Source organism: Apus apus, chromosome 13 (assembly GCF_020740795.1).
Source record: "Apus apus isolate bApuApu2 chromosome 13, bApuApu2.pri.cur, whole genome shotgun sequence".
Taxonomy (NCBI): Eukaryota; Metazoa; Chordata; class Aves; order Apodiformes; family Apodidae; genus Apus; species Apus apus.
Window position 1 is genome coordinate 18,446,284 of NC_067294.1, and position 21,473 is coordinate 18,467,756.

The 21,473-nt window shown below is 61.3% G+C and overlaps 3 protein-coding genes across 3 annotated transcripts; 1 reads left to right on the plus strand and 2 right to left on the minus strand.

Annotated features, from left to right (window-relative positions):
* Positions 1-147: 147 nt before the first annotated feature.
* Positions 148-4,351, plus strand: DND1 (DND microRNA-mediated repression inhibitor 1). Its single transcript, XM_051631573.1, has 5 exons — positions 148-169; positions 1,178-1,295; positions 2,492-2,953; positions 3,665-4,063; positions 4,335-4,351. The coding sequence occupies exons 1-5, from the start codon at positions 158-160 to the stop codon at positions 4,349-4,351; spliced, it is 1,008 nt and encodes a 335-aa protein (XP_051487533.1). The 5' UTR covers positions 148-157.
* Positions 4,352-8,300: 3,949 nt separating this feature from the next.
* On the minus strand, positions 8,301-11,092 carry WDR55 (WD repeat domain 55). The gene is made up of 8 exons (XM_051630906.1): positions 11,046-11,092; positions 10,826-10,971; positions 10,513-10,613; positions 10,351-10,438; positions 10,043-10,222; positions 9,825-9,924; positions 9,576-9,745; positions 8,301-8,717 (listed from the first exon to the last, which is right to left on the minus strand). The coding sequence occupies exons 1-8, from the start codon at positions 11,061-11,063 to the stop codon at positions 8,393-8,395; spliced, it is 1,128 nt and encodes a 375-aa protein (XP_051486866.1). The 5' UTR covers positions 11,064-11,092; the 3' UTR covers positions 8,301-8,392.
* Positions 11,093-11,830: 738 nt separating this feature from the next.
* IK (IK cytokine) lies at positions 11,831-21,466 on the minus strand. Its single transcript, XM_051630891.1, has 20 exons — positions 21,385-21,466; positions 20,869-20,935; positions 19,999-20,091; positions 19,574-19,633; positions 18,862-19,029; positions 18,668-18,782; positions 18,395-18,465; positions 18,254-18,300; positions 17,871-18,034; positions 17,678-17,786; positions 16,945-16,984; positions 16,382-16,589; positions 16,008-16,026; positions 15,513-15,591; positions 14,696-14,776; positions 14,145-14,202; positions 13,614-13,702; positions 13,250-13,358; positions 12,325-12,359; positions 11,831-12,053 (listed from the first exon to the last, which is right to left on the minus strand). The coding sequence occupies exons 1-20, from the start codon at positions 21,398-21,400 to the stop codon at positions 12,026-12,028; spliced, it is 1,656 nt and encodes a 551-aa protein (XP_051486851.1). The 5' UTR covers positions 21,401-21,466; the 3' UTR covers positions 11,831-12,025.
* Between the last annotated feature and the right edge of the window lie 7 nt (positions 21,467-21,473).

Genomic DNA, 21,473 nt, shown 5'->3' on the forward strand with positions numbered 1-21,473 from the left:
CTGTGACCCTGGGGGGGGGAGTCTGTGGGGCCGGCCGGTCCCCCCTGCCCTGCCCTGCCCTGCCCCGCCGGGGCGGAGCGGCCGCGGCGCCAAGGGCGGAGCTGGAACCTTCCAGAGCCCGGCGTGGGCAGCGGGAGGAGCGGGAGGAGAAGCCGCGATGGAGGCGGAGGTGGGCGCCGTCGGGGCGCGAGGGGGCCCGGGGTGCGGGGGGCGAGGAGGACCCGGGGTGCGGGGCCCTTCCACCAGCGGGGAGCCCGGAGCGGGGGGTCTCGGGGAGCCCCCGGGGAGGTCGGGCGGGGACCGGAGCCCCGGGGCCAGTGGCGGAGCTCCCCATTCCAGCCCTGTTCTCATCCCACCCGTTTCCCCCCGGTGCCCCGGGGGGTGATGAGCCCCGTTGGCCCCTGCGGGTCCTGCCCCTCGGGAGCCCCGGGAGCTCCGAGCCCCGCACCCCCCGTGCTGCGGGACAAGGCGAGCAGCGGTGGTGGGGTCTCGGTGCGGTGGGGCTGGACTTGCTGCAGCCTCTCAGCAGAGGTTTCCCCTTTGCGGGTCCCGGACTTCATCTCGGGGTGTTTGGAAAGCGGGAGGTGGGAAGGTGCCCGCCCTCGGGGATGCACGAGGTGCAGCCGGGCCGCATTTTAGCCCGGGGCTGGAGGGCTTTAATCCCACCCGCTGTTCCGGTTTCTGAGGCCCTAATGGGACCAGGCAGTACTTGATGAGCTGATGATGTTGCCACGTGGGTGGTGTCTCCAGCCTCCCCCAGTGTCCACAGAAGCCTGAGGAGATGCTGGTAGAAGCAAGTTGGCTCTTCTGGTGGGACCTGATGTGGTGGGACACCCTGGCTTTGTGCTGCACCCCCCTTGCAGCACCAGCCCACTGCTGCTGTGTCTTTGCTTCCAAAGCCCTTGCAGGGACCTGCAGGGGAGCTGGTGGTGACCTCCTGCTCTGCCAAAGTTGCTGCAGTTAGTATCGTGGGGCAGTCTGTGAGCAGGGTAGTGGGAGTGCTTTGGATGTGCAGTGTTGGAAGGCTCCTCAGGTTTCCTCAGGGCTCAGCCTTTGTTTCTGCACCTGCTGGCCTGTGCTGAGGCCTTGCAGGTGCTTCATGAGGCTGGTTATTCCTGAAGCTGGGAGGCTGGAAACTCTTTGGCCAGATGAGCACCAACGTCATCTCCCTCCTCAGACGTGGACCGACAGCATCAACCAGGCCAATAAGATGGCCCTCCTGGCCTGGGCAAAAGAAACTGGCATCCAGCTGGTGCAGATCAACGGGCAGAGGAGATACGGTGGCCCCCCCCCAGGTAGGTGAGGGGAGCATCTTGGCACCCTGGTCCCCTGGGAGCACGGCCTCTCAGGTGCCCGGGGCTGAGGTCTGCCATGACATCCTTGTTAGGAAGCTCAGGAAGAGTGGGATTGATGAATGGACAGTGGGATGGATGGAGTGTGACAGAGCTCAGAGGGTGGTGATCAATGGATCAGGGTCGAGTTGGAGGCCAGAAACCAGTGATGTACCCCAGGGATCAATACTTGGTCTGGTCTTGTTCATTGTGTTCACCAATAGCCTGGATGAGGGGACAGAGTGTGACCTCAACAAGTTTGCTGATGATACCAGCCTGGGAGGGGTGGTGACACTCAGAGGCCTGTGCTGCCATTCAGTGTGATCTGGACGAGCTGGAGAGCTGGGCAGAGAAGACCTCATGAGGTTCAATAAGAGCAAGTGTAGGGTCCTGCACCTGGGAAGAAAGAACCCCAAGCACATCAATACACATTAGGGGTGGACCTGCTGGAAAGTAGTTCAGAGGAGCAGGATCTGGCAGTCCTGATAGACAGCAAATGATCCATGAGCCAGAAATGTGCCCTTGCTGCCAAGAAGGTCAGTGGAATCCTGGGGTGCATAAAGAAGAGCGTGGCCAGTAGGTCCAGGGAGGTCATTCTCCCCCTCTGCTCTGCCCTGGTGAGGCCACAGCTGGAGAACTGGGACCAGTTCTGGGCTCCACAGTTCAAGAGAGACAGGGAACTGCTGGAGAGTCCAGAGGAGGGTGATGAGGATGCCTGGGGGCTTGGAACGTCTCTCTGATGAGGAAAGGCTGAGAGAGCTGGGGCTGTTCAGCCTGGAGAAGAGAAAGGTGAGGGGAGACCTTATCAATGTATGTAAGTATCTGAGGGTGGGTGCAGGGAGGATGGAGACAGGCTCTTCTCAGTAGTTTTCAGTGACAGGATGAGGGGCAGCGGGTACAAGCTGGAATATGGGAAGTTCCATTGAAATAGGAGGAAGAACTTACTTACAGTGGGGGTGACAGAGCCCTGGGACAGCCTGCCCAGGGAGCTGTGGAGTCTCCATCTCTGGAGATGCTCAGGACCTGCCCTGCTGCAGCCCGTGGGGTGTGCTGCGGGTGATCCCGGTGTCGCAGGGGGTTGGACGAGATGGTCTCCAGAGGTCCCTCCGGCAGTCCTGGGGCTCCAGGGTGGGTCTCACCGCGTCGCTCTCTGCCTGCAGACTGGGTGGGCGACCCCCCGCCGGCCGGCACGGAGGTGTTCATCGGGAAGCTGCCGCAGGACGTGTACGAGAACGTGCTGATCCCGCTCTTCCAGAGCGTGGGCAGGCTCTACGAGTTCCGCCTGATGATGACCTTCAGCGGCCTCAACCGCGGCTTCGCCTACGCCAAGTACGGCGACCGGCGCGGCGCCCGCGAGGCCATCGCGGCCTTCCACAACTTCCCGCTGCGGGAGGGCTGCCCCATCGTGGTCTGCAGGAGCACCGAGAAGTGCGAGCTGAGCCTGGGCGGCCTGGACGCCTCGCTGGGCGCGCAGGAGCTGGAGGCCACGCTGCGCAGGGTCACCCCGGGGGTCCTCAGCGTCACCCTGCGCGCCAGCCCCGGCCAGAAGCAGGGCCAGGTGGCTCTGCTGAAGTACAGCTCGCACCAGGCTGCGGCCATGGCCAAGAAGACCCTGATGGAAGGTGAGCAGGAGGCTGGGGGTGACGCTTGGGCTGGTCTTCCCGGTGTCTGTAAGGTCAGAACTTCCCCACCTCCCAGAGCAGCTGTGAAGTGGCCTCAGCCTGGAGGTGCCTTTTGCCCTCTCCCCGGGTCCCCTGGGGGGTGGGTGTCCTCCCTGGGGCTGATCCTGGGCAGGCTTCATCAGACCAGGTGGTGCTGGGGTTAAGGAGCTGCTGGAGGTCTTCAGGCACCTGCCTGCTCAGGAGGAGCATCACCACTGCCAGTCCCAGGCATCCAGAGCTTTTCCCAAGTTACTGAACTCTCCTGATGGAGATGCCCTCCCCCCCAGTGCCCTGTCCCATGATAGCACTGCCCTCCCATGGGACACAGATTCCAGACATCCAGCTGGAACATCCAGAGTCCTGATTTTTACCCATTCCTGCCCCAGCTGAGAAGTGTTTCTGGTGTCTTTGTTCCTGTCCCTGAAGGCAGGTTGCTCCTCACGTCCCTGGGGCCTCCTGGCCCCCAAGCCCACTTTGGTAGCCAGAGGAGGTGGAGGAGCAGTGGGAGGGCTGGGAGGGAGATCCCATGTGGTTCCCATGCGGTGGGTCAGTGCCAGCCCACCCGTGGTGGTCGCAGCACCAGGTGCTGGGGGACAACTGGAGGTGGGATGGGATGACACTGGAGGGGCTGGTGAGTGGGCGTCTCCTGCCACTGCTGCTGGTCTGTCCTAGGGAACACGAGGCTCAGTGGGGCACAGCTGAAGGTGGACTGGCTGAGCCACGACCTGAAGCAGAAGCTGCAGTCCTGCCAGGAGAAGCCATCGTCCAGCCGGGCGCAAGGGGGCAGGCACCTGGGGGTCCCCAAGCAGGCACCCCTGTCCCCTGTGCTGCACAACGCCGTGGACCACCTCAACACCCTGTGCAGGAGGCGGTGCCTGGGCACCCCCCTGTTCCTCACCAAGTGCATCCAGGCCACCCCCAACGGGTGGCTGCGTTTCTGGTGCCAGGTGGTGATCCCAGGGTGCCCCGTGCCCTTCAGTGGGTTTGCTTGGGTCCAGCAGGATGGGCCAGGCAGGAGTGGGCACGAGGAGGCCAAGGTGGTGGTGGCACTGCAGGTTCTCCGGGTGCTGGGTGAGTGCTGCGGGGTGGGGCTGAGCCCCTGCCTCTCCAAGGTCTGGGAGCATCTCCTGGGAATGTGGAGCTGTGGTGCTTCTGGTTGGGGGGGGGGCGGAAACTCAGCCTGGCAGGCAGGGCTGAAACACCATGACCCCCCTGCCCAGTGATCCTGGTTGCTCTGAACTCGGGGTGGGATTCCTGGTTGGAAGCAGAGGACACGAGGGGAGGGGGTTTTGGGGTGCTGCTCCCCAGCACTGCAGAGCCTGACGCTTTCTTCCCCACGCAGGGGGCCAGCAGACGTAGGTGGCCATTCTGCCCGAACCACCAGTGGAACCTGAGCCACCAGCCTCGGGGCCACCAGCCACAGCAGCGGGGACCTGGGGACCTGGTCCTGTTCCAGCGTTGTCTTTGAGTTTGTTTGGGTTTGTTTTGAGAGCTGGTTCTGGAGGATGGGGCTGCTGACCTGGCCCGGGACAGCTGCCCTGTCCCCACCCAGCCTTTGGGGACAGTTCTGGCTTTTGGGGACATCGTTTTTTACCTGCCCAGTTTGGCTGCTTTTGGGTTGGTTTGTGTTGCTCTGCTGCGGTGGAGGCGCCCAGTGAAGGTCTTGGGAGAAAAAGCAGCTGCTTGGAGAGGTGGAGGGGACCTTGGGGGTACCTGAGCTCCCCGGGGACTGTGGCCTCAGCTGGCACACCTGGTTCCTGAGGAACAGCCTCCCGTGAGGACAGGGCCATGGATGGGGACTGTCTGGAGAATGGGGGATGTCCAAGGGCTGGTGGAGCTGCGTTTTTAAGGAGGGGAGTGTCCATGGGCCCTGGGAGGTGGCCGTGGGGTTGCAGTTGTTAGTGAGTGACTCCTCAGGCCCAGGAGACCCGGCCACACTCTTCACTTGGCATTAAAGTAGCCTGAAAAAAAACACCAGCTGGGTCGTGTCATTTCTTGTCCTGCAGCCTCAGCTCCCTGCCTGACTCCCCCCTCCACACCAGGCAGCAGCAGAAGGGGAAGGTGGGGTTTGGATCCATCCTGTAGGCTCCAGGCTGTAGCTCCACAGCCAGCGGGGCCCCTGGAAGCTGCAGCCCTTGGCACCTGGAGCTTTGTGGCCCCACGGTCCCACTGTGGTGCCTTTTGGGGGCCCCAGGCTCCTCTGAGCACCTCTTGATGAGCTCTCGGCGACCTCCAAGAGCTTTTGGGTGCATCTCTGGGCCATGGCAGCACTTTTCTGCCCTTCTCTTGGCCTCCAAGTGCCTTTCAGCTTTCCCAGTGGTCTACGAGTGGTTTCTGCTGAGCACCATGGGTTTCCAAGTGTGTTTTGGGGCACACCAGGATGGCTCTTTGAGTACAGAGCTCTGCTAGTCCCTTCTGTTCAGAGGACCTTGCTCTTAGTCCCTGGGGGCCTCCAGAGGTGTCATTGTGCTCACCAGGGTCCACAGTGCATTTTGGGGCACCCGAGAGAACTCCCATGTGTCTGTCTGCACTGCCCAGGTGCCTCCAGGAGCCTTGTGGTGCAACCTCAGGGGACTCAGGCGTCTTCCCCATGCTCAATGGGGCAGAATCTAGTTGGAGGCCTGTGACTAGTGGAGTCCCTCAGGGGTCGGTACTGGGACCGGTGTTGTTCAATATCTTCATCAACGACCTGGATGAGGGAACAGAATGTACCCTCAGCAAGTTTGCTGATGACACCAAGCTGGGAGGAGTGGCTGACACACCAGAAGGCTGTGCTGCCATTCAGAGAGACTTAGACAGGCTGGAGACTTGGGCGGGGAAAAACCTGATGAAGTTTAACAAGAGCAAGTGTAGAGTTTTGCATTTGGGGAAGAAAAACGCCATGCACCAGTACAGGTTGGGGGCTGAGCTGCTGGAGAGCAGTGTAGGTGAAAGGGACCTGGGGGTCATGGTAGACAGGAGGATGACCATGAGTCAGCAGTGTGCCCTTGTGGCTAAGAAGGCCAGTGGCATCCTGGGGTGTATTAGAAAGGGTGTGGTTAGTAGGTCAAGAGAGGTTCTCCTCCCCCTCTATTCTGCATTGGTGAGGCCACATCTGGAATATTGTGTCCAGTTCTGGGCCCCTCAGTTCAAGAAGGACAGGGAAGTGCTTGAAAGAGTCCAGCGCAGAGCCACAAGGATGATTAAGGGAGTGGAACATCTCCCTTATGAGGAAAGGCTGAAGGAGCTGGGTCTCTTTAGTTTGGAGAAAAGGAGACTGAGGGGTGACCTCATCAATGTTTACAAATATGTAAAGGGTGAGTGTCAAGACGATGGAGTTAAGCTTTTTTCGGTGAAGACCAGTGATAGGACAAGGAGTAATGGATACAAGTTGGAGCATAGGAGGTTTAAGATGAATATCAGGAAAAATTTTTTTACTGTAAGAGTGACAGAGCACTGGAACAGGCTGCCCAGAGAGGTTGTGGAGTCTCCTTCGCTGGAGACATTCAAAACCCGCCTGGACGCCTTCCTGTGTGATGTGCTCTGGGTGACCCTGCTCTGGCAGGGGGGGTTGGACTAGATGATCTTTCGAGGTCCCTTCCAACCCCTAGGATTCTATGATTCTATGATTCTATGATTCAATACCAGCCAGTGCCTTTGGAAATGTCCCAAAGGCTTCCCAGAGGATGTGGGATCTGGAGGATATGGCCCATGGGGCTCCAAGTCCATTTGTTGTGCCTCAGGTGGCCCCACGTGCCTGTCTCTGCTTCCCGGAGGTCCACCAGTACCTTCTGATGTGGAGCTGGACCCTCCAGCTCCCTTTGGCAACACCCAAGTGACATCTTTGTTCCTTCTGGACATACTCAGGAGCAATACTCCAAGAGCCTTTTGGTGCCCCCTCAGGTGCCTTTTTGCCCTCCCTGTCCATCTGGACATCCCCAAGAGCTTCTGAGCAACTCCTGATGTCCTCACAGTGCCTCTCCTCATGCTGCAGGGGCTCCAACGTGCCTTTTCTTGTGACACCCTCCTCTGGGACCTCCGTGGGCCCTTCTGTGCTGCCCAAAGGTCTAGTAGTGCCTTTTGAGGCACCTCAAGGGCTGTGCTGGGCCTGTGGACACATCCCAGGGTCATGAGGGATGACAGGGGACAAACCAGTTGCCAAGTGGATCTGGCACAGAACTGCAGACTGGTTTAGGCTGGAAGAGACCTTTAAAAGACATCCAATTCCAACCTCCTCCCCACAGCCCAGGCTGCTCCAAGCCCCATCCAACCTGCCCTTCAACACTGCCAGGGATGGGGCAGCCACAGCTTCCCTGGACAACCTGGGCCAGGCTCTCACCACCCTCACAGCAAATAATTTCTCCCCAAGATCTCATCTCAATCTCCTCTCTCTTCTTTGGTTGGGGGCTCCAGAACTGGACCCAGCACAGCAAAGGGGTCACACCAGAGCAGAGGGGAGAGCACCATGTCTGGCCAGGGCCACTCCATGGGTGCAGTGTCACCCATCCCCCTGGCCACCAGCTACCCCACCCAGCAGGGACCAGCACTCAGCCCCTGGCCAAGTCACCTGCAGCCCAAGGACGTCCCGTGGCCACCAACAACCATCAAAACACCAGGACACACACCCCAGAACCACCCCCTGCCCCCCCAGCTGACCCCAGTGCCTGGTATGGGGGTGTCCAGGACCTTGGGGTGAGCCAAACCAGCAGCACCAGGCACTAGGAACTGAAAGGCACTGGGTTTATTGACATCTACATTAATTAACAAAGACTAATTAGCATGGCTATCTCAGCAGCAGGGGCCAGGCCGGCCCTTTTTTGGGGGGGGGGGGGGGCCCTTTTGCCCAGGCCAGGCATCCCAGGACCCCCTGTCACCCCCCATCCCAAGACCCCCAAATACAGCAGCAAACTCCTGCCTCAGCCCCACCCCTGGGGCTGCATCCCCACCAGGGACCTCCAGCCCATGTCCCCCCCCATCTCATCTGGGACACCCCCATCTCAGTGCCACCCCCTTCCCCACCTACCAGGGACCTCAGGCATGACCCCTCCCCATTAAACCCTTCTACCAGGGACCCTCAGCCACATCTCCCCATCCCCATCCCCCAGACCCTCACCCAGGGACCCTTGGCCACATCCCACCACCCTTGGCTCTCCCCCTCCCTTCCATTGACCCTCAGCTACATCTCCCCTCCCCCCAGACCCCCCCCCACCCCCCCACCAAGGACCCTCAGCCACATCCCCCTATCCCTGGACACCCCCCCCCCCATACCCAGACCACAACCCTCAGCCACATCCTCCCACCTCTAGACACCCCCCCCCCCCCCCCCCAATACCAGAACCCTCAGCCACAACAGCCCCAGTTCCCCCCGGTGCAGAGGGGGGGGCAGCACCGCCAGCGGTGCCCCCGCCCGGTCCCAGCCCCTCAGTCACTGTCGCTGTCGCTGTCACCGTCGCTCCCTGCTGCCACCTCTGGCTCAGCCTCATCCCGCAGGTCGGCGAAGAAGTCCTCCCCGCTGCCTAGCGCCTTGCTGCTGAGGGCCCGCAGCGGCCCCCCCTTCTTCTTCTTCTTCCTGTAGTCATCCACCACCAGCCCCCGCAGGCTGGAGATGTCCCAGAACTTCACCTTCTGGTCGTGGGCACAGCTGGCCAGGAGCTGCCCGCCTGGGGCCACCGCCAGCTGCTCGATGGGCTCCCCCAGGTGCTGCCCCACGCAGCCCAGCACCCGGTTGGGCAGGATGTTCACGGCCCTGGGGAGATGGGGACACCCCACTGAGCACCTTGTGGGGAGGTGGTGTCCACGGTGGACCTGCCTGGTCTGCCACGAGACCACCTGTCTGCACCAGCACAGGCTTGGTGCCTTCCTTTCCTGCCCTTCTTCTGAACCCAGGCTGATCTCATCCCACCTCATCCCATCCTATTACACCCCATCCCATCCCAAGCCCTCCCCACCCCACTCCACCTCCTCACCATCCCACCTTAGCCCACACCATCCCCATCCCAGTCCTCTCCAACCCATTATACCCCCTTCCCTAACCCCATCCCACCCCCGCCCCATTCCCATTCCATCCCAACCCCTTCTCCACACCATCCCACCCCCTCCTCATCCCACCCCATTCCCTCCCCCATTCCATCCCACCCCCTTCCTCACTCCACCCCACTCTATCCCACCCTCTCCCCATTCCCATCCCATCCCACCCCCTCCTCATCCCATCCCACCCCCTCCTCATCTCACTCCACTCCCTCCCCAACTCCATCCCACCCCCTCCTCACTCCATCCTACCCCCTCCCCAACTCCATCCCATCCCCTCCTCATCCCACCCCACTCCCTCCCCCATTCTATCCCACCCCCTTCCCCACTCCACCCCACTCTATCCCACCCCCTCCCCATTCCCATCCCATCTCACCCCCCTCCTCATCCCATCCCACCCCCTCCTCATATCAGCCCACCCCCTCCCCAACTCCATCCCACCCCCTGCCTCACCCCACTCCCTCCCCATTACCCACTCCATCTCACCCCCTCCCCATTCCCATTCCATCCCACCCCCTCCTCATCCCACCCCCCCCACTCCCTCCCCATTCCCACCCCACCCCACCCCACCCCTGACCTGATGACTCCATCCAGGGACCCCACGCACACGATGCTGTCCGTGATGGGCACCATGCAGTCAACAGACTCTGCCCGCAGAGCGAAGCGGTCGCTGGCGGCCCCAAACCCATCCCAGTTGAAGAGGTAGATGGTGCCTTCGCTGGAGCCACACGCCACCTTCCTCCCCCTCTGGGCAGGACAGAGGACAGTCAGGCAGAGGCAGGAGCAGCCCAGGGCGTGGGGAGGGATGGGCAGGACCAGCGCCGACCTTCAGCAGCACCACAGACGTCAGGTCCCCGTTCTGCGGCTCCGAGAGCAGCTCAAAGCGTCGCCTCTTCACGTTGAAGACGCCCAAGGTGCCGTCGCCGCTGCCGGGGCCCAAAGGGGCAGGTCGTGAGGACGGGACGTGGCACAGGGCACTTCCTGAGCTCCAGGGGAAGATTCCAGGCAGGCACAGGGGGAGCCTGACCCCAGGGCCCCCGGTACCTGGCGGTCAGCAGGATCTTCCCGTTCCCGTCCACGGCCATGGCGCTGATGTACTCCTCCTGCTGACGGGCCTCCAGGACGGCTTCCCTCCTGCGCAGGTCCCACAGCTTCAGCGCCCCAGCATCGTCCCCCGTGGCAAAGAGGTGCGGGTTGATGGGCAGCACGCAGTTGAGGGCCGAGCTGTGGAGACCCCAGCCCCAGCACAGTCACGGCTCCCGCCACAGGCCAGTGGCTGCCAGACCTCCCAGCCGGGGGCTCGGTGGCCCAGTCAGGGAGGGAAGTGGCCACCTGGGCCCAGCCCACCCTACCTGTGGGCTTTGGGGAAGCGCGTCTCCAGCCGTCCCTCCTCCACCGTCAGAACGTGGACAGCCTTGTCCTTGGAGACGGTGAAGAGCTCTGGGGATCCCCCTCAGCACCCCCGGCCGGTGCACGTCCCCTCCCCTTACCCCCCCCCACGTCCCCGCACTCACTCTGCCCGTCCTGGGAGAAGGCGACGTCCCGGCACGACTTGAGGTGATGGCCCGAGGACCAAAGCTGCCGGTTCTCCCCCTCGGTGCAGGAGTACGAGTACCTGCCGGAGGCGGCTGGGCTGCCCGGGACCGCGGGGGAGCCCCGACGGCAGCGGCCGAGGGTGCCCGTCCCGGGACCCCCCTCGGTGCTTCCTGCCCCGGGACCCCCCCCTCGGTGCTTCCTGCCCCGGGACCCCCTCTCGGTGCTTGCTGCCCCGGGCCCCCCCTCCTCGGTGCTTCCTGCCCCCGGGACCCCCGCCCCGCCCCCGCTCACAGGTAAACGTCGCCGTCCACGTCCCCCGCCGCCAGCAGCGGCCGGGCCGGGTGCAGGGCGATGGCGTTGGCCGCCGCCTCGAAGCAGATGTCCTCCGGGGTGTCCCGCAGGCGCGGGGCCCTGCCCGGGCCCGGCTCGGCGCAGCCCTGGGGAGAGCGGGGCGGTGGGGCCGGGGTGCGGGGCCGGGCAGGGCGGGCCCCCCTCACGCGTCCCCGCTCACCTCCCCCGGCGCCGCCATGGCGGGTGGGCGCTGCGCGCAGGCGTGGGGCTCTTTTGTATAGCCCCGCCCTCTCGTTTACATACATCATCATCTCATTTGCATAGCCCCGCCCCGCGCAGCCCGCTCTCCAGCCGCGCTGCCGCGCTCTCGCCCCGGGCCGGCTCTAGCCCAGCGGTTCCTTCGGTCTGTCCATATTCACGTTCCTCTGCCCGTCAGGGGTTCGATCCCGCGGGCACTCCCGGCCCATTTTGCCGGGAATCCCTCCCCGGCCCCCGCCCACCTCTCTCCGTTTTGCCTCGTTTTTCACTGCTCCGCAGCGGGAGCCCCGACGCGCGCACCAAGTTACCCCACGGGGAACACCGGAGCCACCTCCCCCCGCCTCCCCGGGGGCATCTCGGCCCCTTCCAAGGGCTGGAGCTGCCACGGCCGCCCAGAGCTCCTGCCCAGGGCCCCTCTAGCTCCTGCCCAGGGTCCTGGCCCAGCCAGACCCCCTCCCATGCCACGTGCAGCCCCCCCAGAGCCCCCCAGTGCCAGAGCTTATGCAGGGGACACGGTTGCATATCTACCCCTTCCCCCCCTCGAGGCACAGGGTGCTCAGCTGGGATTATTTCCCCCAAACAGGTTTATTCAGGGCTCAACAGGGGCTGCTGCCCCACCCCAAGAGGCTCCCCCCACAAGCACCCAGAGCCAGGGCTCACCCCGTGAACCCCATGTGGGCTAGTGGGGAGCAGGAGTCCTGGCACCCCTGCAGAGCCAGGCAGGGCCCCCACAAACAGATCCTCAGGCAAATTTCCTGTCATTTTATTACCACTACAAGATTTACACACAACAGGCTATACAAGAAGCAGAGGGAGAGCCTCAGCACAGCCCAGGGCTCCAGGCTGGGGGCAGCAGAGGAGGCTGCAGGGAGCAGGAGGGCAGAGCAGCCAGCTCTGGGAGGGCAGCACCTGATGGAGCTGGAGGACAAGACACTGGAGGCATCAGTACTTGGGCCGTTTCACCTCAACCCTGGAAGAGACAGAGGGGCAGGAGGGAGGTGAGGATGGGGACCTGCAGCCCTGTCCCCCTCCCACCCAGCTCAGAAGGGAGGTGGGAGAGGAATCCCACCAGCTTTGCCAAGCTGGGCAAGGAGCACTCTGAGGGGACCAAATGTCCTCTCTCCTTCCAGCCCTACTGTCCAGAGCTGGCAGGGTGGTCTCTGCCCCCTGCAGCACCAGGGAGAGGTGGCAGGAGACAGCCAGGCCCCAGCACTGCCCCCAGAGCAGACAACTTTACTGACCCATCAGCCTCCAACTTCTTCCTCTTCTCGATGATCTGCAGAGAAAGCACAAACTCCTGTTACCCTCAGGGGAGCTGGCTGCCCATGACAGCAGCAGCAGGGTTGTAGGGTGCAAGGGGAGAGCAGGAGCCAGGCCAGAGGGAGCCAAGGGGAGCTAAAGCCATTCACAAGCTGCCCAAGGTCTGGAGAAGCTTGCCCTGCTCCACCATGACCACCAAGGACCGTTTGTTTTCACCCTCCCCCCTAGTCCATCCCCTTCTGCTGGGGGCTCATGGCCATCTCACCCTGCCAGGACAATTCCCCAACTCTGAGGGTCAGAAAACAGAGCTGCTAAACATTCCTTGCCCCCTCCAAGCCCCCCTGGATGGCTCAGAGCTGCTGATGCAGAGTCTGGAGCAAAAAGCCCCTGCTGGGGACTGGTCTTGGGGCAGCAGCTCCAGCTGCCTCTGCAGTTTTGAAGGCCCAAATATTTGGCCAACCCTCTGCCAGGACATACAGAGGTCAGGGTTGAAAAGGACCTGTGGAGACCATCTGGTCAAATCCCCCTGCCAGAGCAGGATCACCTACAGCAGATCCCACAGGAACATGTTCCAGGTGTGTTTGGAATGTCTCCAGAGAAGGAGACTCCACAACCTCCCTGGGCAGCCTGTCCCTGGGCTCTGTCACCCTCACAGGAAAGTTGTTTTTCCTTATGTTCAGGTTGACCCTCCTGTGCTCCAGCTTGTGCCCACTGCCCCTTGTCCTGTCACTGGGCACTGCTGAAGAGACTGGCCCATCCTCCTGACACCCCCCTGTAGATAAAGTGTTGAGATCCCTCCTCAGGCTCCTCCTCTGTCATGGGCTGGGCCGAAGAGCCCAGAGCAGGTCAGGGAGGGAGGAGCAGGGGGGAGCAGCACAGCCAGGCCCAGCCCGCCCGGGCACACACCGCGCTGATCTTCTTCCACTGCCGGTCCAGCTCCGCCTTGTCGTTGGTCTCCTTGAAGCGACGGGTTTTGCGTCCCTCTGACATCTTGATCCCGTACTGGAAAGCAGCCCTGGGAAGGAGACAGAGCTCAGTGCTGCCAGGGGATCCACGGCTGCTCTGCCCCAGAGCCAGCTCGGGCCCCTGAGAGCAGTGGCAGGGGTCCTTGACAATGGCACTAAGAGCAAGGACAAGCCACCAGGCCCAGCACCCCCAGCTCTTCGTCCTCACCAGGGGTTCTCGATGTTAGCTCTCCCAGGAGCTGGTCTGGCCAGGCCTGTCACCCCCACCCAGAACACTTGCTCAGCCCCCCCAAGGCTGCACTCACTTGGGCAGAGCCTCCTTGTTGTTCATGTACTCGCTGTACTCCTCCTGGGTGTCGAAGTCCCAGCGGCCCAGAGGTCCCTTCTTGTTACCCTGCAGGGAAAGAACGACTCAGAAGTGGTGAGAATGTTGAGCAGCTCCTCAGCAGATGCTTCTCACACAGCCCCAAGCACCCAGCCAAGATCTCTGTCTCCCACAGGCCCCAGTTCAATGGGCTTGAGCACCAAGTCTGGCCTGAGCTCTGAGATCCCTTCCCCAGGAAGCCCCTAACAGGGGTTTCTGTGGAAGAGGGAGCCAAGAAGGACTAGCACAATTCTCCAGCACCTCAAGTGCCAGAGTCACACAGTTGCTCCCTGGGATGATAGATCCTACCCAGACACCCAGAGCAGACCAGCAAAGCCCAAAGCACACCCAACACCCAGCTCCAGGGCACCCAACCCCTCTGCACCAGCCTGCTCCTCTCCAGTGGGATCCTCTCAGCCTGCACTGATGCCCAGTTCACCAGCTGCTCCTACCAGCTGGTGATGGATCATACCTGATCCATTTTGCTGTAGTCCACCTCTTCATCACTGTCCACAGCCATGTCATCCATTCTGTAAAGGAAAGAAAAGCAAGGAAAGGATTTGGAGCAGGTCCATGGTCCATCTCTCACGGCCTCAGACCAAATGCCCTCCGTTCTTGGACCAGAAAGAAGCTTCTCCAACTGCAGGCCTTCCAGCTGAGATGGACCACAAGGGCATCCAAAATACTAAGATGACTCTGCAGGCTGAAAGCTGCTCCTCTGCTGCCCAGGAACTGCTCTGCGGCCAGAGCTCAAGGAGCACATCAACTGGACCCAACAGACCCCCAGCCACCTCGGCCTCCCCCTGGCACTAAGGGGCAGCAGACTCCAGGTAACCCCTTTTAGCAGAGACCAGGTAAGAAAAGCCCAGGCCTGCCAGAACCAAGGACTCGGGGAGCATCTCAACAGCAGGTTGCAAGCCTGGACAAAGCCAAGCATGGTCCTCCCAGCAAGCACTGGGCTGATGTCCCAGTCCCAGCAGCCCCTCAGCACAGCCCACTCCAACCCCCTGGCTGCCTCCTTACGTGGCAGGGTAGCACTCGGCGTAGCTGTTGGACATGCCAAAGAAGTCCCCCAGCTGCTTCTTGTCTTCTGGCTTCTTCAAAGTGACAGCAGTCAAGGAAAGCAACACCTCGTGGCTTTGCAGCTGAGGGCTGGGCACTGCCAGCCATGGAACCATCTCATGAGTGGTGGGGGTCTCTAGAGACCATCTAGTCCAACCCCCTGCCAGAGCAGGGTCACCTACAGTAGATCCCACAGGAAGATGTCCAGACAGGTTTGGGATGTCTCCAGAGAAGGAGACTCCACAACCTTCCTGGGCAGCCTGTCCCACAGCTCTGTCACCCTCATAGTAAAGAAGTTTGTCCTCATGTTCAGCTTGACCCTCCTGTGCTCCAGTTTGTGCCCACTGCCCCTTCTCCTGTCACTGGGCACCACTGAGAAGGGTCTGGTCCCATCTTCCTGCCACCCCCTGTAGATATTGACCAGCACTGATGAGATCCCCCCTCAGCCTCCTCTTCTCCAGCTGAGCAGCCCCAGCTCTCCCAGCCCTTCCTCACAGGCAGATGCTCCAGCCCCCTCATCTCTGTGGCTTGTGTTGGACTCTCTCCAGTAGCTCCTTGTCCTTTATGAACTGGGGAGCCTCTCCTGCCCCAACACAACTAACTGGAGGCTGCAGAGTTTTATTTGGTGAGCAAGCAGCAGGGCTTGGGCAGCATTTCTCCACCACAGGAGGAAGAACTGTCCCAGGTGAGGAAGGACATGGCCACGCTGGGGCAAGGCCTGCCTGCCAGGGAAGCCTGGCCCTGCCATCAGCCAGGATGGCACAGACATAAAGGATATGACTCTGCTCCTTCCCAGCCAGCAGCTCCAGCAAACTTCTCGTTGATGGACTTGATGAGCTCCTTGGCTGAGCCAGGACCTGGGGCAGAAAGAGCAGCAGGCTGAGTTTGAGGGCAAGAACAGTTCCCTCCTGCACAACGGTGAACAGGCAGCACAGGGTGCACACGAGGCAGAAGAGGAGCCAGGAGAACACTGAGGAGCAGCAAACCAGCTGAAGCACAGACAGGGGCAGGCTGATCCCAGAAGACCCTGAATCCCCCTCAGCTCACAGCCAACATGGGGTTGTTGGAGCTGCTCTGCTGCCAGGGAAGGATCTGCAGACACATTCAACCCAGAACACACCAGCCTGTAGGCACGAGACTCCAGGCCCAAACCCTCACAGCAATTCCCTCCATCACAGCAGTTTCTGGGGAGCAGGGAGCTCAGGCAGGCCCATGAGCCCAGCAGTTCTGCAGTCTGCAACCCCACTCCGAGGTCCCCCATAACTTGACTCACCTTTGTCGATGTCTGTGGGCTGCAAAGAAGAGAGAGAGACACGGTGTCACCCGGAGGGCTGAGAGCAGGCAAGTGACAGTGCTGCACGACTTGCAGCTCCACTTCCAGACTGCTTGTAGCAAGCCCAGAGCTGAGCCAGAGAAGCACCTGGCTTCTGCTAGTCCTGCCTTCCTTGCTGAAGGAGAGGACAAGAACCCAGCCACCCACCAGCCCCTGGAGAGACAGAGCTTCACCAGAGCTGAAGACTGGTACATGCGGGAGCACCACCAGAGACACCCAAAGCCACCAGGGTGACCGCACCAACCCCCCCAGCCGCAGATTCCAGGGGCAGGGATTAGGTGAGACAGTCCAGGCTCCAACGAGCAGATGCTCACCTCATCATCAGCCTTGGGCTTCTCAAAGTAGCTGTGCCTCTTCTTCTCCTCCTCCCGCTCCCGGTCGCGCTCCCTGTCTCTCTCCCGCTCCCTGTCCCGTTCTCGGTCGCGCTCCCGCTCCCTGTCCCGCTCCCGGTACCTCTCCCGCTCCTTCTCCCGTGGCATCTTGGCAGTGGAGGGAACATAATCCCCGATATCTTCAAAGATGCTAGAAGTGGAAAAGAGCCCACAGCTACGGATGCTGCAGAAGAGGCCACAACCACCTCCCTCTGCACTGGAACCCAGCAAAGGAGCACTCAGCTGACAGCTGAGGACACCCACTGGCACCGGCCTCTGCATCTGCCACAGCTCTGGCCACATTTCTGCTGCCTCGACCTGCTTCTGGTAGACCAGGGCAGGAGACAGCCCTTGCCTGCCTCCAGCTTGAAGTAAAAAACCCTGAGTCTGCCTCCATCCTTGTTCTGCAAACTGCAGGTGCAGACAGGCAGCTGGCTCCAGAAACACCAAGCCCAGCCCTCCCCAAGAGCCCTGACCCCACAGCCCCTGGGCAGGGAGGCACTTACTTCATGTCAGCTTCAGGGGGCTTCTTCTCATCCAGCTTCCCTGCAAGGACATGAGCAGTGAGAGGTGCAGCATCCACTCCACTACCTGCACTGTTTCTCTATCCCTAGTGTGGGAAACTGTTCTTTTCTTCCCCACATCAGTCTAAACAAAATGCCTTTTAAGCCAGCGAAGGCCTCTCCTGATTATCTCCAGCTAACGAACTAAAACAGACTTGCTTCTCAAGGACAACTGAACCCAAAACAACAGCTGTGGTCCGGGACAGCAAGGATGGGTGACAAGCCACCCTGTGCCCCTGGCAGTCGCAAAAGGATCCTGACAGCCGGGAGCCCCCCGGTACCGGCTTGTGACACCTAGTCTGGCTTCCATGCCCCAAGTGTCACTATTTCTTGTCCTCCTGACTTCCTCTTTGGTTCCCACATCATACCTAGCCCCCTCAGGAAACCATGATGTTCCTCCCTAACAGGGGACATTTCCCCAGGGAACTAGCCCTTAACCAGGAAGGGCAGAGCAGCACGAGCCACCCTCAGTTTCTCATTAGCCAGTCCCCTCTGGCCTCAGCACAGATCAGCCCACCCTCAGCCTGCAGAACTCAGGGAGCTCTGGGAAATCACACCATCCTCTAAGTCCAGTGCCCCAGGGCAGAGGGCAACGCAGCAAACCAGCCCACACCTCCTGCTCTCAGGATGTGCTTCCAGCATCAAGCCCTTCTACTCGATTCACTTCATCTCCTACCTTTGTCTTTCTTCTTGAGCTTCTTGTTGCGGGTCCCTTGCCTGAGATAGGAGAGGATCTGCGTCAGCTTGCTGATGACAATGTCATTGGTGGTCAGCGTGGTCTGTGCCTGAAAGAGACACCCCCAAGGAACTGGATGACTCCCTGCTCAGAGAACCCCCCGTTGGCAGGAGCAGGGCAGGCTGGCTGGTACCTCCATGGTGGGGCAGTCAGCCTTGCTGCGGATCAGCGTGGTGGGGATGTCGGTGTCCGCGTACTCGTCGTCCAGATCCACCACGTAGGCCATCCTGCCCGGCAGGAACAGCTCGTTCCGCTCGTACGCCTTGTTCTTGAACAGGATGCGGTAGATGTTGCGACCTGGGGGGGAAGGAGACCCCGGAGTGAAGCACATTTAGTTCATCAGGAACATCAGAATCGCCTCCCAAGAGCCACACTTCCTCCAGCCCTCAAACCCAGGACACCTGCACCTCAGGCTCCCCCCTCCCACGACTAAGGGTTCTCATTCCTCCACCCACCCTCCAGGATTCCTGCCACATTCACGACACAGTGGGAACAGTCACACACACACAGCCTTACCCAGCCGGGTCTTAAATTCTATTTTATTCTCAGGATCTTCATCTTTCCTGAAGGGAAACAGAAATAGAAACACTATGCTAAGTGTCTCCTCCTCTCCAGGAGGCAGCTGCACCCAGGAGTGCAAAATCCTCCACCACTCACTTAGTTTCCTTCTGGGGCTTCTCCATCATTTCCTCCTCTTCCTTCTCCTTGCTGGCAATCTCAGCCCGTACCTGGCCACAGAGGAGACTCGTGCATTACAGACCAATCCATCAAACCCAGCAGAGCCCACTTCCACCAGCACCCTAATCCTTCCTCAACCTTCCCCAGAAAGAGAAATCCACACTGACCAGAATGAAGCAGCTACTGCCCTCTGCCCACCACCGTCCCCCACCACCTGCAGGAGCAGAGCAGCAAACCAGTATCTGTGCTCACCTTCTGCAGCAGAGCAAAGTCCAGACCCTTCACCAAGTGAGTGTGCTCCATGTCACCACCCAAGAACTTGGACTCCTGGATCAACTGTCTCCTCTTCTCTGCAGCAGATTTATCCCTGTGCAACAAAAACGGTGCCAGTTACGGGACAGCCCCCCCGGAGCAGAGGGGCAGGAGGTGGCCGTGGGCTCACGCACGCCTCTGCAGTTGGCCCCACAGCTCTGTAGTTGGCTGTTGTGCTGATCAGCTCTGTCTCCTCGTAGTCCTTGTTCACACCATCTCTCCTCTCCTTGGCTCGATCCCGGTACTTCTCGGCCAACTCCCTCTCGCGCTCGATCTCCTGCTGCCGCAGCTTTGCGTAGTAGCTGGGGTTGGGAAAACAGCTCAGTGTCAGAGGGACTTGTCCCCAAGGACACACATGTGCCTTGTTCTCCTCCCAGCCCCTTCCCCAGAACATGTACTAAAGCACCATGGGACACATGATGCCTGGAGGACACCAGACACGATGGACCTGCCGGGCCAGGGATCTCCGAAGAGGAGCTCAGTCTTCCCTTCCAAAGGGAAAAGGGTGAGCACAGTCCTGCTGCCCAGATGTGCCCAGAAGACAGTCACTGATGTCCCACTACTGCCCTGCACTGCCAAGCCCCCACTGAGCCTCTCCTGCTTCTTCCAGAGGTGAAGCTTCACCCCCATCCAGCTGCCACCCTCCCACATGTGTTCCCTCCAGCAGTGACAGTCTGAGCTCTTCTCACGTTGCTTGGCCCCAAAGCCCCCAAATAATCCAGGCCACTCAGGGTCCTCTTTGGTAGCCCATGAGCTCAGAACCTTCCTCCATGTGAGGGACAGAATGTAGGAAGAAAAGTCCTGATCTAGGAAGACAAGTCTTGATGCTCTGCTTTCCCCATTTACCTTTTCTTTTTCCTTCTACGAGCTGCTGGATCTTCATCTTCGTTGTACTCCCGGGGCATCCTGGAAAAGGGGCAAGAAACCACACCTACAGTCTGCAGAGCCACACAGACATAGACAGCTGGAGAACAAGGCCCCTCAGACACAGCAGGACACTGAGATGCTCAAAGATGGGAGCAGCAGAGCCTCATTTCTCCCTAGGTCCACTCCATCAGTGGAAAGAGCGGGGAGAACACTGATTTTCACAGAACAAAACCTAAATCTGCCTCCTGCATGAAGTGTCTTAACAGCCTCACAGGACTTGCTAAGTTATTAAAACAACCATGACCCACCAGTTAGCACACAAGTGCCCAGGACAAAGCAGGGGCAAGGTCTGCTCCTCAGGCCCCAGCTCCACACCCATTAACAACTCCCACAGTCCTACTCACTCATGGTGGCGAGATTTGGACGGTGGCGCCGACGTTGGCGCAGCCCGCGGGGTCATGAGCAGCTTCCTGAAGTCTTCATTGGTCAGCTTGGATCTGGGAGGGAGAGGGGAAAACACAAACTGTCACCTCCCAGCGAGCTCTGGCAGCCTGGTGGCTGCTGAGGAGGCAGAGGGTCTGTCAGCACGTGCTGTGGGACAGGGTTGGGGTCCCCGTGTTGGGAGCCCCAAGGCTGCGTTGCACCAGACAGTCAGAGATCATGGAATCCCAGACTGGTTTGGGGTGGAAGGGACCTTCAAGAGCATCTACTTCCACCCCCCTGCCAAGGGCAGGGACACCTCCCACCAGACCAGGTTGCTCCAAGCCCCATCCAACCTGCCCTTCAACCCCAACCAACCCTGCCCAGGGATGGGGCAGCCACAGCTTCCCTGGGCAGCCTGGGCCAGGGTCTCACCACCCTCACAGGGAAGAATTCTTTCCTAATGTCTAATTTCTTCCCAAGATCTCATCTCCATCTCCCCTCTTCCAGCTTGAAACCATCCCCCCTTGTCCTCTCCCTCCCTGCCCTTGTCCCAAGCCCCTCCCCAGCTTTCCTGGAGCCCCTTCAGGCCCTGGAAGGTGCTCTCAGGTCTCCCTGGAGCCTTCTCTTCTCCAGGCTGAACACCCCAACTCTCCCAGCCTGGCTCCAGAGCTGCTCCAGCCCTTGGATCATCTCCGCGGCCTTGAACACTTCCAGGGATGGGGCCTCCACAGCCTCTCCGGGCAACCTGGGCCAGGGTCTCACCCCCCTCCTCACGCCCAACGCAACCCTCCCGGCCCCGCCGGAGGGAGGTTCCCGGGGCCCCGCGGTCCCGGCCCGCAGCCCGAACTCACTGGTGGAACGAGTGCGCGTCGTCCACGTCGTGGCCATCCGGGGCCAGCGGGTTGGAGAAGGGTTCATCTGCGGGCAGGGCAGGGCAGGTGCTCGCGGTTCGCCCCGCGTCCCCCCGGGCCCATCCCGGCCCCGCCGCGGGGCCTGCTGCCTCCAGCCAGCCCACTTCCCGACCCCAGGAACCCCGCGCCCTCCCGGGGTTGTTCCCCGGGGTGTCCGCACACCCCCCCCGGGACTGCCCCGCACCCCTCAGAGCCCCCCCCGCCCCCCCCCGGCGCCGCAGCCCGCGGGGTCACGCGACCTCCCGCAGCAAGAGCCGTTCCTCTCACCGGGCTGCGGGGTCCCCCCCCGCAACAGCCCGGTGCCCGCAGGTCCGGCTGGGCCTGAACCGCCCGCCCCCATCGGGCCGTTCCCCACTTTCCCGTTCCCCCCGCCCGAGGGTCGCCTGCCCCGTGTCCCCCCGTGTCCCCCCGTGCCCCCCATGTCCCCGCACCCCCGCCCCCCCCCGCCCCGCTCACTGTCGCGCTCCGGCATCGCGCCCCGCTCGCAGCCCGCACCGCGGCTCCTCTGCCCAGCAACCCCCGCGCCGGGCCCGCCCGAGCCCCGC

Excerpts from the sequence above, each read along its gene's own strand:
- DND1 (XM_051631573.1), top strand. Across the intron at positions 1,296-2,491 it reads ATACGGTGGCCCCCCCCCAG|ACTGGGTGGGCGACCCCCCG; the intron begins GTAGGTGAGGGG and ends CTCTGCCTGCAG. Across the intron at positions 2,954-3,664 it reads CAAGAAGACCCTGATGGAAG|GGAACACGAGGCTCAGTGGG; the intron begins GTGAGCAGGAGG and ends GGTCTGTCCTAG.
- WDR55 (XM_051630906.1), bottom strand. Across the intron at positions 10,614-10,825 it reads GTGGACGGCGACGTTTACCT|GTACTCGTACTCCTGCACCG; the intron begins GTGAGCGGGGGC and ends CGCCTCCGGCAG. Across the intron at positions 10,439-10,512 it reads CTTCTCCCAGGACGGGCAGA|AGCTCTTCACCGTCTCCAAG; the intron begins GTGAGTGCGGGG and ends GGGGATCCCCAG.
- IK (XM_051630891.1), bottom strand. Across the intron at positions 13,703-14,144 it reads ACTACAGCAAAATGGATCAG|GGTAACAAGAAGGGACCTCT; the intron begins GTATGATCCATC and ends CTTTCCCTGCAG. Across the intron at positions 12,054-12,324 it reads AAGAAGTTGGAGGCTGATGG|GGTTGAGGTGAAACGGCCCA; the intron begins GTCAGTAAAGTT and ends TGTCTCTTCCAG.